This window comes from Macaca mulatta, chromosome 8, assembly GCF_049350105.2.
Source record: "Macaca mulatta isolate MMU2019108-1 chromosome 8, T2T-MMU8v2.0, whole genome shotgun sequence".
NCBI classification, from domain to species: Eukaryota; Metazoa; Chordata; class Mammalia; order Primates; family Cercopithecidae; genus Macaca; species Macaca mulatta.
Window position 1 is genome coordinate 114,030,667 of NC_133413.1, and position 15,081 is coordinate 114,045,747.

Below are 15,081 nucleotides of genomic sequence, written 5' to 3' on the forward strand. Positions count from 1 at the left end.
CTTTATGGTCCTTTCTTCCTTCTTTCCTTCCTTCCTGTCTTCTTTGTAGTGAAGGTCAGTTTCTCTTGTGGTGTGCTTTAATTGCTCGTATTTTACTTTTTGTGTATCCATTGTGTGTTTTTTCATTTGAGGTTACCATGAAGTTAACAAATAACATATCAGAATCCATTATTTTAAACTGATGACAACTTAACACTGACTGCATAAACTAATAAGCAAAAACAAAACTAATAAAAATACTATACTTAACCTTTATTCCCCTGCTTATTATCTTTGTTGTTTCTGTTTATATCTTATTATAGTGTCTATGTCTCGAAAAGTTTTTGTAGTTACTATTTTTGATGCATTCATCTTTTAATCTTTCTATTTAAGATATCAGTAGTTTATACACCACAATCAGTGTTATAATATTTTGTGTTTTTCATGCATTTACTATTACTAGTGAGTTTTGTATCTTCAGGTGATTTCCTATTGCTCATTAACATTCTTCTTTGAGATTGAAGAACTCCCTTTAGCATTTCTCTTTTTTTTTTCCAGATGGAGTCTCGCTCTGTCGCCCAGGCTGGAGTGAGTGGCCGGATCTCAGCTCACTGCAAGCTCCGCCTCCCGGGTTCACCCCATTCTCCTGCCTCAGCCTCCCAAGTAGCTGGGACTACAGGCGCCGCCACCTCGCCCGGCTAGTTTTTTGTATTTTTTAGTAGAGACGGGGTTTCACCGTGGTCTCGATCTCCTGACCTTGTGATCCGCCCGTCTCGGCCTCCCAAAGTGCTGGGATTACAGGCTTGAGCCACCGCGCCCGGCCCCTTTAGCATTTCTTGTTGGCAGGTCTGATGTTGATTAAATCCCTCAGCTTTTGTTTGTCGGGGGAAGTCTTGATTCCTTTATATTTGAAGGATATTTTTACTGGATGTACTATTCTAGGAGAAAAGTTGTTTTCTTTCAACACTTTGAATAATCATGTTACTTTCTCTTGGCCTGTAAGGTTTCCACTAAGAAGTCTGCTGCCAGACATACTGGAGCTTCATTCTATGTTGTCTCTTTCTTTTCTCTTGCTGCTTTTGGGATTCTTTCTTTATCCTTTACTTTTGGGAGTTTGGTTATTAAATGCCTTGAGGTAGTCTTCTTTGGGTTAAATCTGCTTGGTGTTCTATAACTTGCTTGTGCTCGAATATTGATATCTTTCTTTAGGTTTGGGAAGTTCTCTGTTACTATCCCTTTGAACAAACTTTTACCCCTATCTCTATCTATATCTTTAAGGCCAATAACTCTTAGATTTGCCATTTTGAGGCTATTTTCTAGATCTCGTAGGTGTACTTTAGTGTTTCTTATTCTTTTTTTTCTCTTCTGACCATGTATTTTCAAATAGCCTGTTTTCAAGGTCATTAATTCTTTCTTCTGCTTGATCAAGTCTGCTATGAAGAAACTCATGCATTCTTCAGTATGTCAGTTGCATTTTTCAACTCTAGAATTTCTACTTGATTCTTTTACATTATTTTAATCTCTTTGTTAAATTTATCTGATAGGATCCTGAATTCCTTCTCCATGGTATCTTGAATTTCATTGAGCTTCCTCAAAACAGCTATTTTGAATTCCTCTGTCTTAAAGGACACATATTTCTGTCTCTCTGGGATTGCTCCCTAGTGCCTTACTTAGTCTGTTTAGTGTGGTCATGTCTTCCTGGATGGTCTTGATGCTTGTGGGTATTCTTTGGTTTCTGGGGATCAAAGAGTAGAGTATTTATTGTAGTCTTCACAGTCTGGGGTTGTTTGTACCCATCCTTCTTGGTAAAGCTATCCAGGTATTTGAAGGGACTTGGATATTGTGATCGATGTCTTTGATCAGTGTAGCTGTGTCATCACAAGGGGCCACACCAATCCTAGGAATGCTGCAGACTCATAGCGGTACTGCCTTGGATAAGGTCTTGGGTAAAATCTGGAAGAATTCTCCGGATTACTAGGCAGAGACTCTTGTTCTCTTTCCTTATTCTCTCCCAAACAAATGGAGTCTCTCTGTCTCTCTCTCTCTCTCTCTCTGTCTCTCTCTCTCTCTGTGGGGCTGCCTGAGGTTGGGGAAGAGTGACACAAGTACCCCTGTGGCCACCACCAATGAGACTGCGCTGGGTCAGACCTAAAGCCAGCCCAGCCTTGTGCCTCACTGAAGGCTTACAGCAACCCCTGCCTGAGTACCACCTGTGTTCACTCAAGGTTTAAGGGCTTTACAATCTGCAAGTGCTGAAGCCAGCCAGGCTTTTGTCCTTTTCTTCAGGATAGTGAGTTGCCTCCCTTTCCCACACAGGCTGAGAAATGGTATTTCAGAGCCAGGGCCTGGAGTCAGAAATCTTAGGAATCTACCTGGTGCTCTATTCTACTGCCCCTGAGCTGGCACCCAAGCCACAAGACCAAGTTCTTCCCACTCTTCTCTCTTTTTTCCACAAACAGTGAAGTCTCTTCCTATGACTACAACAACTGGGAATTTGTTGAAGCCAGCACATCTGTGAGTCTCACTGAAGGCCCATGGCGAGTACTGCCTGGGCATTCCTGCTGTCTATTCAGAGCCTAAAGCTTTTTAGTCAGCAGGTGATGAATCGTGCTAGGACTGGGTTCTTTCCTTCAAGGCAGTGGGTTCCTTTCTGGCCCAGAGTTTGTCTTAAAATGTTGTCTGGGAGCTAGGGCCTGGAATGGGGGCCTCACAACTCTGCCTGGTACCATATTCTACTGTGGCTGGTATCCAAGGTGCCAGACAAAGTCCTTTATACTCTTCCAAGTGAGGGATAGAGTCTCAGAATTGTGAGCTCTGCTACCTGGGGTTGAAGGAGGGGTGATGCAAGCACTCCCTTTGCCACCTCAGCTGGTATCTCACTGGGTTGCATGCTCCCCTCATTCACTGGCTTTGAGCCCAGCACAGAATCAGGAATTGCCCAGGAATTGTGGTCCTTGTGGCATGGACTGCCTTTCAGGTTTATTTAGGACCCCAGACCCCTTTAGCTCATGGTGATGGGGCTTGCCTTTGCCTGAACTCTGGTTCCTACTCCTGGGATGGGCAATTCCCTTCTGGCTAGGGCTGGTCTAAATGCTCCCTCTATGAGGGGTGGCTGAGTTCTGCCTAGTGTTGCTTTCATCTGTGACAGGTCATCACTGAGTTTCAATGCAGAGTCCCACAGTTACTACACTCTCCCTTCCGTAAGTTCGCAGATTCTCTTCCTGCACTCTGTGGCTGCTGCTGATAGGTGAAGGAGGGATGACATCAAGAATTTAAGACTGTCTTTTCTACCCTCTTCAGTGCCTCTTTTTTATATATAAAGTTAAAACAAGGTACTGTGATTGCTCACTTGATCTTTGGTTCTTATGACAGTGCTTTTTTTGTGTGAATAGTTGTTCAATTTGGTGTTCCTGTGAGGAGGATGATTAATGGAGGCTTCTCTTCCACCATCTTCTTATACTTCCTTGCTGGAAGTGATTGCTTTTTTGGTAGTGTTTTATCTCCTTGGTTTTTCATGATTATGCTTACCTTCTGCTGATGTCTGTGTATGTAGGAAGTGGGGACTTATTCCAGTCTGTTTAGATTGTCTTTGTCTGGAAAATGTCTTCACCAGTCAGCCCGTGTGGTGATTCTGGGCAAGCTGTTTGCATGGTTGGTAGGTGGGCTTGTTGCTGGAATTCTTGAGCAGACTGAACCAGTGCCTGGGTCAGCAGGTGTGTGTCCCTCGTCCCTGGGTTCGTTGGGTTGGGCTTTGATCCTGGAACCTCTGTTGTGGACCGATTCATTTGGTCTGTAGGCTTTGTCCTCAAATCTGTTTCTGTGGTAACTGACCTTAAACTTGGGCCCACAGAGGCTGACCTGGCATTGAAGTTGGCCTTGAGCCTGTGTCAGGAGGGGCTGGCTAGGTGTTGGGATGGCGTTAGTGCACAGGTGCACTGGGATGGACCTTGTGACCATGGGACCTGACCTGTTGCTTGGTTGGTCCTGGGGCCTGAGTCTTTTAGGGTGGAACTTGTTTTGTGTCCGCAAGAGTGGATTTGGACACTCTTTCCGTATGGTTTGTCTTGGCACTGGGTTCTACTGCCATACTATTGGTCTGTTGGTCTGTTGGAGTGTGACTTTACAAGGGCTGGCCTGGAGGGTGGGGCCTCAGGGACCAGCATGGCATTGTGTATGCCTAGAATCTGTTTTTGCAGGTTCTGACCTTTGCCTTAGACCAGGATGCTAACCTGTCGCTGTGTTGGGCTGATGTTTACAGTGGTGTGGGCCTCTGTTTTACTGGGCTGGTCTGAAACCTGAAGGAAGCCTGGAGGCTAGGACTACGGGGGCTGGTCTTGTGCTGAGTGGGCCTGGACCTTGTACCTGCAGGTGCCACCCTGGAGGCTGGGTCTTTGTGTGCTGGCTTGATGACTAGGGTTTTAGGCACTTGTGCTGTGCTGGGACATGCCTTGTAACCTGGGGCCATGTGAGCCAGTATAATAATGGGAGTATTCAGGAGTCCAGGGTGGCTGGGGCTGTCCTGGCTCTGTAATATGCCTGGAGGTTGCATGTAGACCTTGTCCACTGGACAGGCCTGGAACCTAGAGCTGTGGGATCTCACCTGATGCCAGGGTGGGCTGGGAGGCTTGGTCTGCAGATAACAAACAGCCTGGATCGTGGGCTATGGGGGCTGGTTTGGTGCTAGGTGTGCCTGGAGCCTATATCCACAGAGGCTTGTCTGGAGGCTGGTTCTGAGGGTGCTAGCCTGATGATTGAGCTGCAGGGCCTGGCCTGATGCTGGGGTGTGCCTGAAGCCTGGGGTCATGGGAGCCAGCCTGGTACTGAGGGCATTGTAGAAGTCTGGAGTCATCCTAGAGATTGGGCAGGCCCAAAGACCAAGTCTGGTGGTCAGGCATGGAGCCTGGGGATGTGGGATTTGTTCTGGCATGGGAGTGGACCTGGAGGGTCCATCTGTGTGTACAACCCTGACGTCTGAGACTGTGGGGGTCTGCCTAGCACTGCATTTTACTGGTGAAACAGTAAACAATTGCCTGGTATTGGAGTTCAAGGCAGAGTTGAGTGTTCTGTTCTCTCTTTTTCTCCTTAGCAATGAGTATCTCTGTTTATCTCTGTGGTTGGGGAGGGATGAACAGGAAATGTTAAACTGTTCTTCTTGCCCTGTTCAGTGCGTCTTTTATTTTTTTTGCTACACTCAGTTGCTATAATCTCCCACCTGGTTTCCTTAGGTCTCATGAAGGTATTTTCACATGTGAACAGTTGTTCAAGTTGATGTTGCTGTTGAGGGACAAATGTTGGAAAGTCCTATTCTTTTAACTTGCTTATGTCAGTCTCCACTGATTTTTTTCATAAAACCAGCATTTGGTTTCATTGATTTCTGTTCTAATCTCTTGTATTTCTTCTGCTTTCTTTGGGTTTAATTTTCTATTTTTCTTAAGTTTTTGAGACACATTTTATTTTTAATATAAGCGTGTATTTCTTTTTCTAGGTCTCTTTTTCCATATGGTACTTCCAAGGAGTATCATATTCTTTCTGTTTTAAGAACTTCCTTTAAGTTCCATGCAGTGAAGGTCTACTGCCAATGAATTTCTTCAATACGTGTCCATCTGGAAAAGTTTTTATTTTTAAATTTTATTCATTTTTATAATTTTTATTTACTTATTTATATTTTCCAAAGCCTAATTTCACTGTGTATGAGATTCTGGGTTGTCAGGTTTTTTTTTTTTTTTCTCTCAATTTATAGACATGACTCCAAAGCTTTCCAGCTTGCATGGTTTCTCAAGAGTAATCTTCTCTAATTCTTATCATTGGGTCTCGCTACACAATGTGTATTTTTTTTTGGCCGCTTTCAAAGTTTTTTCTTTATCTTTGGGTTTTAGCAGTTTGACTATGAAGGCAAACTAGGAGCATGTGTTTATGTTTGGTATTTGATTTGACATTTGTGCTTCCAGGGATTCTCTGAGGTTTTTGTGTTTAATTTGGTGTCTTTCATTAGTTTTGGAAAATTTTTGGTCATAATCCCTTCAAATATTTCCTTCATTTCTATTCTTTTTCTGTGAACAGTTATACATATGGTAGGTTGGGTTAACTCTTGGATGCACTGTTGTTTTATATTCCCCACTTATATATATTTTTCTTTTTATTTTAGTTTGGATAATTTTTATTGACTAATTTTTAAAGTTTATTTATATTTGCCTCAGCACTTTCAAGTCTACCCAAGAGCCCCCAAAATGAAGGAATTCTTCATTTTTAATAGCATGTAAATTTTCTTCCATTGGACTGGAGCGCCTATGTAGTATTTTTTCTCTCTCTGGATTCTTTATATCACTCTTATTGAAAGACTGTGTCTCAGTGATTTGAAGTTCATAGGTCTTGACCTCACTGTGTAAGTCAAATTAGCTTTCTGTATTTCTGAAGTTAAATGGTAGAAAAATAATATTGTAAGTATTTTAGAACATGTGATTGAAAATGTACTCCAAATGGTAGATAGAAATTTAGAAATATAATCTCAAGAAATATTTCCATGAACGTGTATTATATTAATTGGTTATTTAATATGTATATTAGAAGGTGGAGACTGGCTATGGTGGTCCACACCTATAATCATAGCACTTTAGGAGGTTGAGGCAGGTGAATGCCTTGAGGTCAGGAGTTCGAGACCAGCCTGGTCAACGTGGCGAAACCCCATCTCTACTAAAAGTATAAAAATTAGCTGACATGGTGGTGTGTGCCTGTAGTCCTAGCTATTCAGGAGGCTGAGGTGGGAGAATTGCTTAAACTGGGGAGGCAGAGGTTACAGTGAGCCAAGATCGCACCACTGCGCTTTAGCCTGGGCAGCAGAGTGAGACTTCGTCTCAAAAAAGAAGGTGGAACTAGTTGCAATACTTTTGCAAATAGTGTGCCATGAAAAGTGTTAATTTATCATCAGAAAATTAAATTTTCATTCTTTTTATTCTCATCTTGTATATTTTTTGGTTATAAAATTGTGTCTATAAATTGTGATAATTTTTCCTTTAGAGAGCATCAGGAAACCAATTTTTTTCTTACTTATTTTCTCTACAGAAAACTGCATCAGCAGTTTGAAATGTATAAGGAACAGGTAAAGAAGATGGGAGAAGAATCACAGCAACAGCAAGAACAGAAGGGTGATGCGCCAACCTGTGGTATCTGCCACAAAACAAAGTTTGCTGATGGATGTGGCCATAACTGTTCATATTGCCAAACAAAGTTCTGTGCTCGTTGTGGAGGTCGAGTGTCATTACGCTCAAACAAGGTACAGAAATGAAAATTACAATTCTCTTCTAGTTAAGCTTATTGTATTTATCCATTTGCGTTACAGAGTATGTTAATTCAACCCAAATAATGCTTTGTTGAAATTAGCAAAAACAATATATTAAAATGCTTGTGGCCAGGCGTGGTGGCTCATGCCTGTAATCTTAGCCCTTTGGTAGGCCGAGGTGGGCAGATCACTTTAGCCCAGGAATTCTAGATTAGCCTGGGTAACATGAAACCCTGTCTCTACAAAAAAAAAAAAAAAAGACACACAAAAATTAGCCAGGCATGGTGGCAGGCTCCTATAGTCCTAGCTACTCAGGAGGCAGAGGTGGGAGGATGACCTGAGCCAGAGAGGTCAAGGCTGTGGTGAGCCATGATTGTGCCACTGTACTCCAGCCTGGGTGACAGAGTGAAACCATGTCTCAAAAAAAAAAAAAAAAAAAAGTTTGGGCCGGGCGCCATGGCTCAAACCTGTAATCCCAGCACTTTGGGAGGCCGAGGTGGGCAGATCACGAGGTCAGGAGTTTGAGACCAGCCTGGCCAATATGGTGAAACCCCGTCTCTACTAAAAAATACAAGAGTTAGCTGGGCGTGGTGGTGTGCGCCTATAGTCCCAGCTACTCAGGAGGCTGAGGCAGGAGAACTGCACTTCAGCCTGGGCAACAGATACTCCGTCTCAAAAAAAAAAGTTTGTGTCAGTAAATTCTTTAGACTTTGCATTTATCTACTTACTAATCTTATCACCTACTTATTTATTTAAGTAATTTTTAAATAGGAAGCTATTGTTTTACATACATTACTTAGACATAATTGTGGAAATTAGTTCTCCTGTGTGATTTCATTTCTTCATTTTCTTCATTAATCCCCATTTTTCATTATTTTGTTTTGCTAAGAACTAACCACTTCTAATTGTTTCCCCTGGATTACCTGATTATGATTTTTTTTTTCTTGACTAGGTACATTGACTAGAAACTGCAGTATAATTTTGAATAAAATGGATGAAAGCAGACATTCCATTGTATTGTTCTTAATCTTAGGGAGAAAGCCCTTAGTCTTCACTATCAGGTATAATGTTAGCTGTACGCTTTTCATAGATGCCATCTATTCCTACTTTGCTGAGTTTGTTGTTGTTGTTTGGTTGGTTTTGTAAGATCAGGAATAGATGTTGGATTTTGCCAAGTGCCTTTTCTCCATCTGTTTAGATTAATCATACATATTTTTATTTTGTTTGTTAATGTGGTGAAATACATTGGTTGATTTTTATATGTTAAATCAGCTTTTATTACTGGGATAAACCCCGTTTTGTCATGATGGATTATCTCTTTTATATATTAATGGATTTGATTTGATTATTTTTGTTTTAGGGATGAGTGTCTTGCTATGTTGCCTAGGCTGGAATTGAACTCCTGGGCTCAAGTGTTCCTTCTGCCTCAGCCTCCCAAGTAGCTAGGATGACAGATACATGCCATGGTGCCTGGCTGATTTAATAAAATTTTGTTTACAACTTTTGCTTCTATGTTCATGAGGCATGTGTCTGTATTATTCTTCCTTGTAATGTTTTTCTTTGGTTTTGGTATTGGGATAATGCTGGCCTGATAAAATGTGTTGGGAAGTATTTCCTCCTCTTCAACATTTTGGAAGAGATTGTGTAGAACTGGTAGATTACACCAGTGAAGGCATGTGGGCATGCAATTTTATTTGTTGGGAAGGTTTTTAAGTAAAGTTTGTTTTCTTAGTGGATATGGGGTTATTCAGGTTTTATTTCCTGAATAAGGTTTCATTGTTATATCTTAGTTTGTCTACTTTCTTATAAGTGGTTGAATTTATTGGCATGAACTTGTTCATAGTATTCCATTATTAGTCTTTTAGTATCTATGGAATCTGCAGTGATGCTACCTCTTTCATTCCTGATATTGGTAATTTGTATCTTTTTTGTTCCTGCTCAACCTGGCTAGAGAAGGGATCTTACTCTGTTGCCCAGGCTGGATTGTAGTGGCACAACCACAGCTCACTGCAGTCTTGACCCCCTGGGCTCAGGTAATCTTGTCACTTTGGGCTCCCAAGTAGCAGGGACTATGGGTGTGTGCCACCATGCCCTACTAATTTTTAAAATTATTTTTGTAGCGATGGGGCCTTGCTGTGTTGCCCAGGCTGATCTTGAGCTTCTGGCCTCAAGCAGTTCTCCCACTTTGGCTTCCCAAAGTGCTGGGACTACAGGTGTGAGCCACCACGCCTGGCCCAGATTTTTGTTTTATTGATTTTTCTTTGTTGTTGATTTCTGCTTTGATCTTTGATCTTTTTTCTTTTCTTTTTGTTTCTTTTCTTGTCTTGTCTTTTTCTGCTTACTTTGGGTTTAATTTTACCTTTTTTACTTTCTTAAAATAGAAGCTGAGGTCATTGCCTTGATACTTTTCTTTTTTTGCTAAATTAGGAGTCACATTTCTATAAATTTTCCCTAAGTACTACTTTACTGGCATCATCACAATTCTCGTGTGTTGTTTCTTCGTTTTATTAAGTTAAAAATACTTTCTCATTTTTCTTTTCTTCTTTTACCTATAGATAATTTAGAAGTATGTTATTTATTTTTCAAATATTGTGTGGTTCCTAGGGATCTTTTTGTTAATGATTTCTAATTTACCTCTCTTGTGGTCTTAGAATATACTTTATATGTCTTGAATCATTTGGAATTTGTTGATACTTATTTTATGGCCCAGAATATAGTTTACTTTGGTAAGTGCTTTATGTGCACTTAAGAAGCATGCATATTCTTCTGTTTTTGGCCAGAATATTTTAAAATGCCCATTCAAGGCCAATTTCATTGATAGAGTCATTTAAGTCTGCTATCTCACTGTTGATTTCCTGCCTATTCTATTAGTTGTTAAGAGAGGGGTTTTGAAATATATAATATGTAGATTTGTCTGTTTCTCCTTGGAGTTCTATTAGTTATAGTTTTATGTATTTTTAGGCTCTGTTTTTAGGGACATAAACATTAGGATTGTTATATCCTCTAGTTTAACAGACCCCTTTTTATTAAGTGATATTCTTTATTTTTGATAATATTCTTTGCTCTGAAATTCACCTGGTCTAATATATATATATATACAGACCAAGTCTCTCTCTCTCTCTCTATCTAGATATATATTTGGAAATGGAATTGCATATATGTATTGCCTTAGGTATTAGCATAGTATATGTTCTTCTATTATTTTACTTAAAATTTATTTGTTTGAAGTACTTTTCTTATAGCCAGCATATAGTTGGATCTTGCTTTATTATCCAACCTGATAATCTCTTCCTTTTTATTGGATGTTTATAAAATGTACATTTACTGTGATTATGGATATGGTTTCATTTGATAACATCATCTTGCTTTTTGATTTTGTCTTATGTCATCTGTTCTTTGTTTTTTCATTTTTAGCCTTTTTTAAGCCTTTTTTGAGATTACTCAAGTTTTTTTATGATTCGTATTTTCTCCTTTGTTGGCTTAATAGCTGTAACTGTTTTGTTATTTTATTAAGTTATTCAAGATTTGTGGAATACATATTTAAATTATTGTTGTCAACCTTCAACTGATATTACACTATTTCATGTGTATTATAAGAAGCTTACAATAATGTTGGATTCTATGTTACTGGTGTCATATTTTACTTTTATTCATTTTATAAACCCCACAATATATTGTTATTCTTTTTGTATAAAAAGTTTATCTTCCAAGAGTTTCAAATATTAAATAATTTTTGAAAAGAACTATATTTATACTATATTTATTCTTGTAGTTGTTGCTGGCATTGTTTGTTTTTGTAGATCTATAATTATATCTGGTATCATATTTTGTCTGTCTTAAGTATTTCCTTCAGTATTTCTTGAAGGGCAAGTCTGCTAATGAATGGTTTCAATTTTTTTCATGCTGAAAATTTTGCCTTCATTTTTTAAAAAGATATTTTTGCTGATTGTGGAATTCTTGGTTGACAGTTTTTGTCTTTCAGTATTTTTAAATTGAAAATTTATGGATACATAATATTTAATAGTCATACATATTAATGTGGTATATGTGATAATGATAACAATTGTACAATGTGTAATGATTAAATCTGGATAATTGGGATATCTGTCACAGCAGACACTGACCATTTCATTGTTTGGGGAACATCCCAAATCTTTTCTCCCAGCTATTTTGAAATATACAGTGAATTACTGTTAACCATAGTCTCTTTCTTATTGTAACTGAGCACTGACCTTGTGTTTTCTATCTAATTATATTTTTATACCCATTAATCAACCGCTCTTTATTCCCGCTTCCTCCTACCCTTCCCAGCCTCCAGTAATTACCATTCTATTTACTACCTGCATGAAATCAATTTTTTCTCCCCCATATGAATGAGAACATGTGGTATTTGTCTTTCCGGGCCTGGCCTGTTTCACTTAACACAATGACATCCAGTTCCATCTGTGTTGCTGCAAATGAGAGGATTTTATTCTTTTTTAGGGCCGAATAATATTCCATTGTGTATATATACAACATTTTAAAATTCTTTCATCTGTTGATGGTCACTTAGGGTGATTTCCTATCTTGGCTATTGTGAATATGCTTCAATAAGCAGGGGAGTACAGGTATCTCTTCAATACGTTTATTTCCTTTCTTTTGGGTACAGACCCGATAGTGCTGGATCATATGGTGGTTCTATTTTTAGGCTTTTTTCGAGGAACCTCTATACTCTTCTCCATAGTGGCTGTACTAATTTATATTCCTACCAACAGTATACAAGTATTCACCTTTGTCTGCATCCTTGTTAACAGTTGTTATTTTCTTTTTCATAATTGTGATTTTAATGAGGGTGAGATGATATCACATTGTGGCTTTAATTTGCATTTCTCTGATAATTAGTAATGTTGATCATTTTTTTCATATACCTGTTGGATATTTCTATTCTTTTGAGAAATGTCTATTTATATCTTTTGTCCATTTTTAAATCTGATTATTTTTTATTTTGCTATTGAGTTGTTTGAGTTTTTTGTATATTCTAGTTATTAATCCATTATTAGATAATTTGTAAATATATTCTTTCATTCTGCGGGCTATCTCTTCACTCTGTTGATTGTTTCCTTTGCTAGGCATGATCTTTTAGCTTGATATAATTTCATTTGTCAATATTTGCTTTTGTTGTCTGTTTTTGAGGTCTTATACAATAAATATTTGCCTAGACCAGTTTTTTTTTTTTTTTTTTTTTTTTATAGTAGTAGTGAAACAGTTTCAGGTCTTAAGATTTAAGTCTTTATTTTGATTTTATTTTTATATATGGTGACAGAATTCTAGTTTCATTCTGCATATGGATACTTAATTTTCTCAGAACCATTATTTAAGAGACAGTCCTTTACCTGGTGTTTATACTTGGTACTTTTGTTGAACATGACTTAGCTGTAGATGCATTGATTTATTTCTGAATTCTGTATTCTTTTCCCTGAGTCTATGTCTGTTTTTATGCTAGTACCATGCTGTTTTGGTTACTCTAGCTTTATAGTATATTTTGAGGTCAGGTGATGTAATTACTCCAGCCTTTTTTTTTTTTTTTTCCTTTGTCTTGTGGCTAAGAATTGCTTTGGCTGTCTAGCATCTTTTTGGTTCCATTAGAGTTTTAGGATTTTTTTTTTTTCTGTTTTGTGAAGAATGTTACTGGGTGTTTTTGTTTGTTTTGTTGATCCACTGAGCTCAAATGATTCTCCTGCCTCGGCCTTTTGAGTAGCTGGGACTATAGTATGCATCACCATACTTGGCTGATTTTTTGATTTTTTTTGTAGATATGAGGTCTCACTATGTTGCCCTGGCTGGTTTCACTCTCACACTTCTGTCATTGTTTTTTGTTTGTTTGTTTGTTTTGTTTTTAAGACAAAGTCTTCCTCTTTTGCCCAGGCTGGAGTGCAGTGGCATCATCTCGGCTCACTGCAACCTCCACCTCGCAAGTTCACATGATTCTCCTGCCTCAGCCTTCTGAGTAGCGGGGATTACAGGCATACACCACCACATCCAGCTAAATTTTGTATTCATAGTAGAGACAGGGTTTTGCCATATTGGCTAGGCTGGTCTCTAACTTCTGACCTCAAGTGATCCACCCATTCAGACTCCCAAAGTGCTGGAATTACAGACATGAGCCACCAGGCCTGGCCTGTTATTGGTATTTTAATAGAGATTACATTGAATATATAGATTGCTTTTGGTAGTTTCAACATTTTAACAGTAGTAATTCTTTCAATCCATGATAATAGGATACTTTTCCTTTTTTTTTGGTATTCAATTTATTTCATCAGTGTCTTATAGTTTTCATGGTAGAGATCTTTCTCTTCTTTAGTTAAGTTTATTCCTAGTTATTTTATTTTATTTTATTTTTGTAGCTACTGTAAATGGGATTGCTTGTTTGATTTTGTTTTCAGATTGCTGCTGGCGTACAGAAATGCTACTGATTTTTGTATGTTGATTTTGTATCCTGTAACTTTACTGAATTTGTTTGAGTGCTAAGAGTTTTTGGTGTCATCTTTAAGGTTTTAACATAAGACTCTGTTATCTGTGTAAAAGTCTAATTTGACTTCTTCCTTTCCAATATGAATTCCTTTTGTATATTTCTGTTGCCTAATTGCTTTTGCTAGAATTTTCAGTACTATATTGAATAAAAGTGGTGAAAGTGAGTATCCTAGACTTGTTCCAGATCTTAGAGGAAAGACTTTTAATTCTTTTTCCCTTCCATATGGTGCTAGCTGTAGGTTTGTCAAATATGGCCTTTTTTATTTTCAGGCATGTTTCTTTTATATCTAGTATGTTCAGAGTTAAAAAATCATTATTAAAAGCGTTTATTGAAATGTACTATCATGACTGTATGGTTTTGGTCTTTATTTCTATGATTGTGATGTGTCACATTTATTGAATTGTGAATGTTGAACCATCTTTGCATTCCTGGGATGATCATGGTGATTGATCTTTATAATGTTTTATTCAATTCAGTTTGCTAGAATGTTTTTGAAGATTTTTGCTTCTATGTTCGTTCTTCAGAGATACTGGCCTGTGGTTGTCATTGTTGTTGTTTTTGTGTCTTTGCCTGTTTTCATTCTCAGGTTAATACTAGCCTCATAGAATGAGTTTGGAAGTAGTCTCTCCTCTTCAAAATTTGTTGGCAGAGTTGGAGTAGGATTGGTATTAATTCTTCTTTTAAATATTTGATAGAATTCAGCAGTGACTCCATGAGGTCTTGGGCTTTTGTTTGATGGACAGACTTTTCATTATGGCTTTAATCTTTTTACTCATATTGGTCTGTTTAGGTTTTCCATTTAATCATGATCCAATCTTAAGAAATGTATCAATTTCTTGTGTATTTTTCAATTTTTTGGCATATATTTGTTCATAGTAGTCTCTAATGATCCTTTGCATTTTCATAGTATCAGTTTTAATGTCTTCTTTTTTATCTCTGACTTTATTTATTTTGGTCTCTTCTTAGTTACCTAGTGAGAGGTTTGTTAATTTTGTTTATGTTTTCAAAAAGCCAACTTTTCCTTTCATTTTTCTTTTGTGTTTTTGTCTTGATTTTAATTATTCCTGCTTTTTTATTGTATGTTTTCTTTTAATATTGGGTTTGATTTGTTCTTGCTTTTCTAGTTCTTTAACATGCATTATTAGGTTGTTTATTTGAAGTCTTTCTACTTTTTTTGATGTAGCCATTTATTGCAGTAAACTTCCCTCTGCTTTACTGTATCCCATCAGTTTTGGTAATTTAGCATTTCCATTTAAATTTGTTCCAAGAAAGTTTTTAATTTGCTTCTTAATTTCTTCATTGACTTATTGGTCAT

The 15,081-nt window shown here is 37.9% G+C and overlaps 1 protein-coding gene across 5 annotated transcripts in view; it reads left to right on the top strand.

Annotated features, from left to right (window-relative positions):
• The window catches only part of RIMS2 (regulating synaptic membrane exocytosis 2), a 747,502-nt gene that overhangs the window by 174,803 nt on the left and 557,618 nt on the right, over window positions 1–15,081 (top strand). For all 5 annotated transcript variants that reach the window (XM_015145837.3, XM_028852821.2, XM_077943948.1 and 2 more), the window contains one exon: window positions 7,039–7,249. In XM_015145837.3, the coding sequence (XP_015001323.1) occupies window positions 7,039–7,249 (211 nt within the window). The remainder of the gene's footprint in view (window positions 1–7,038; window positions 7,250–15,081) is intronic.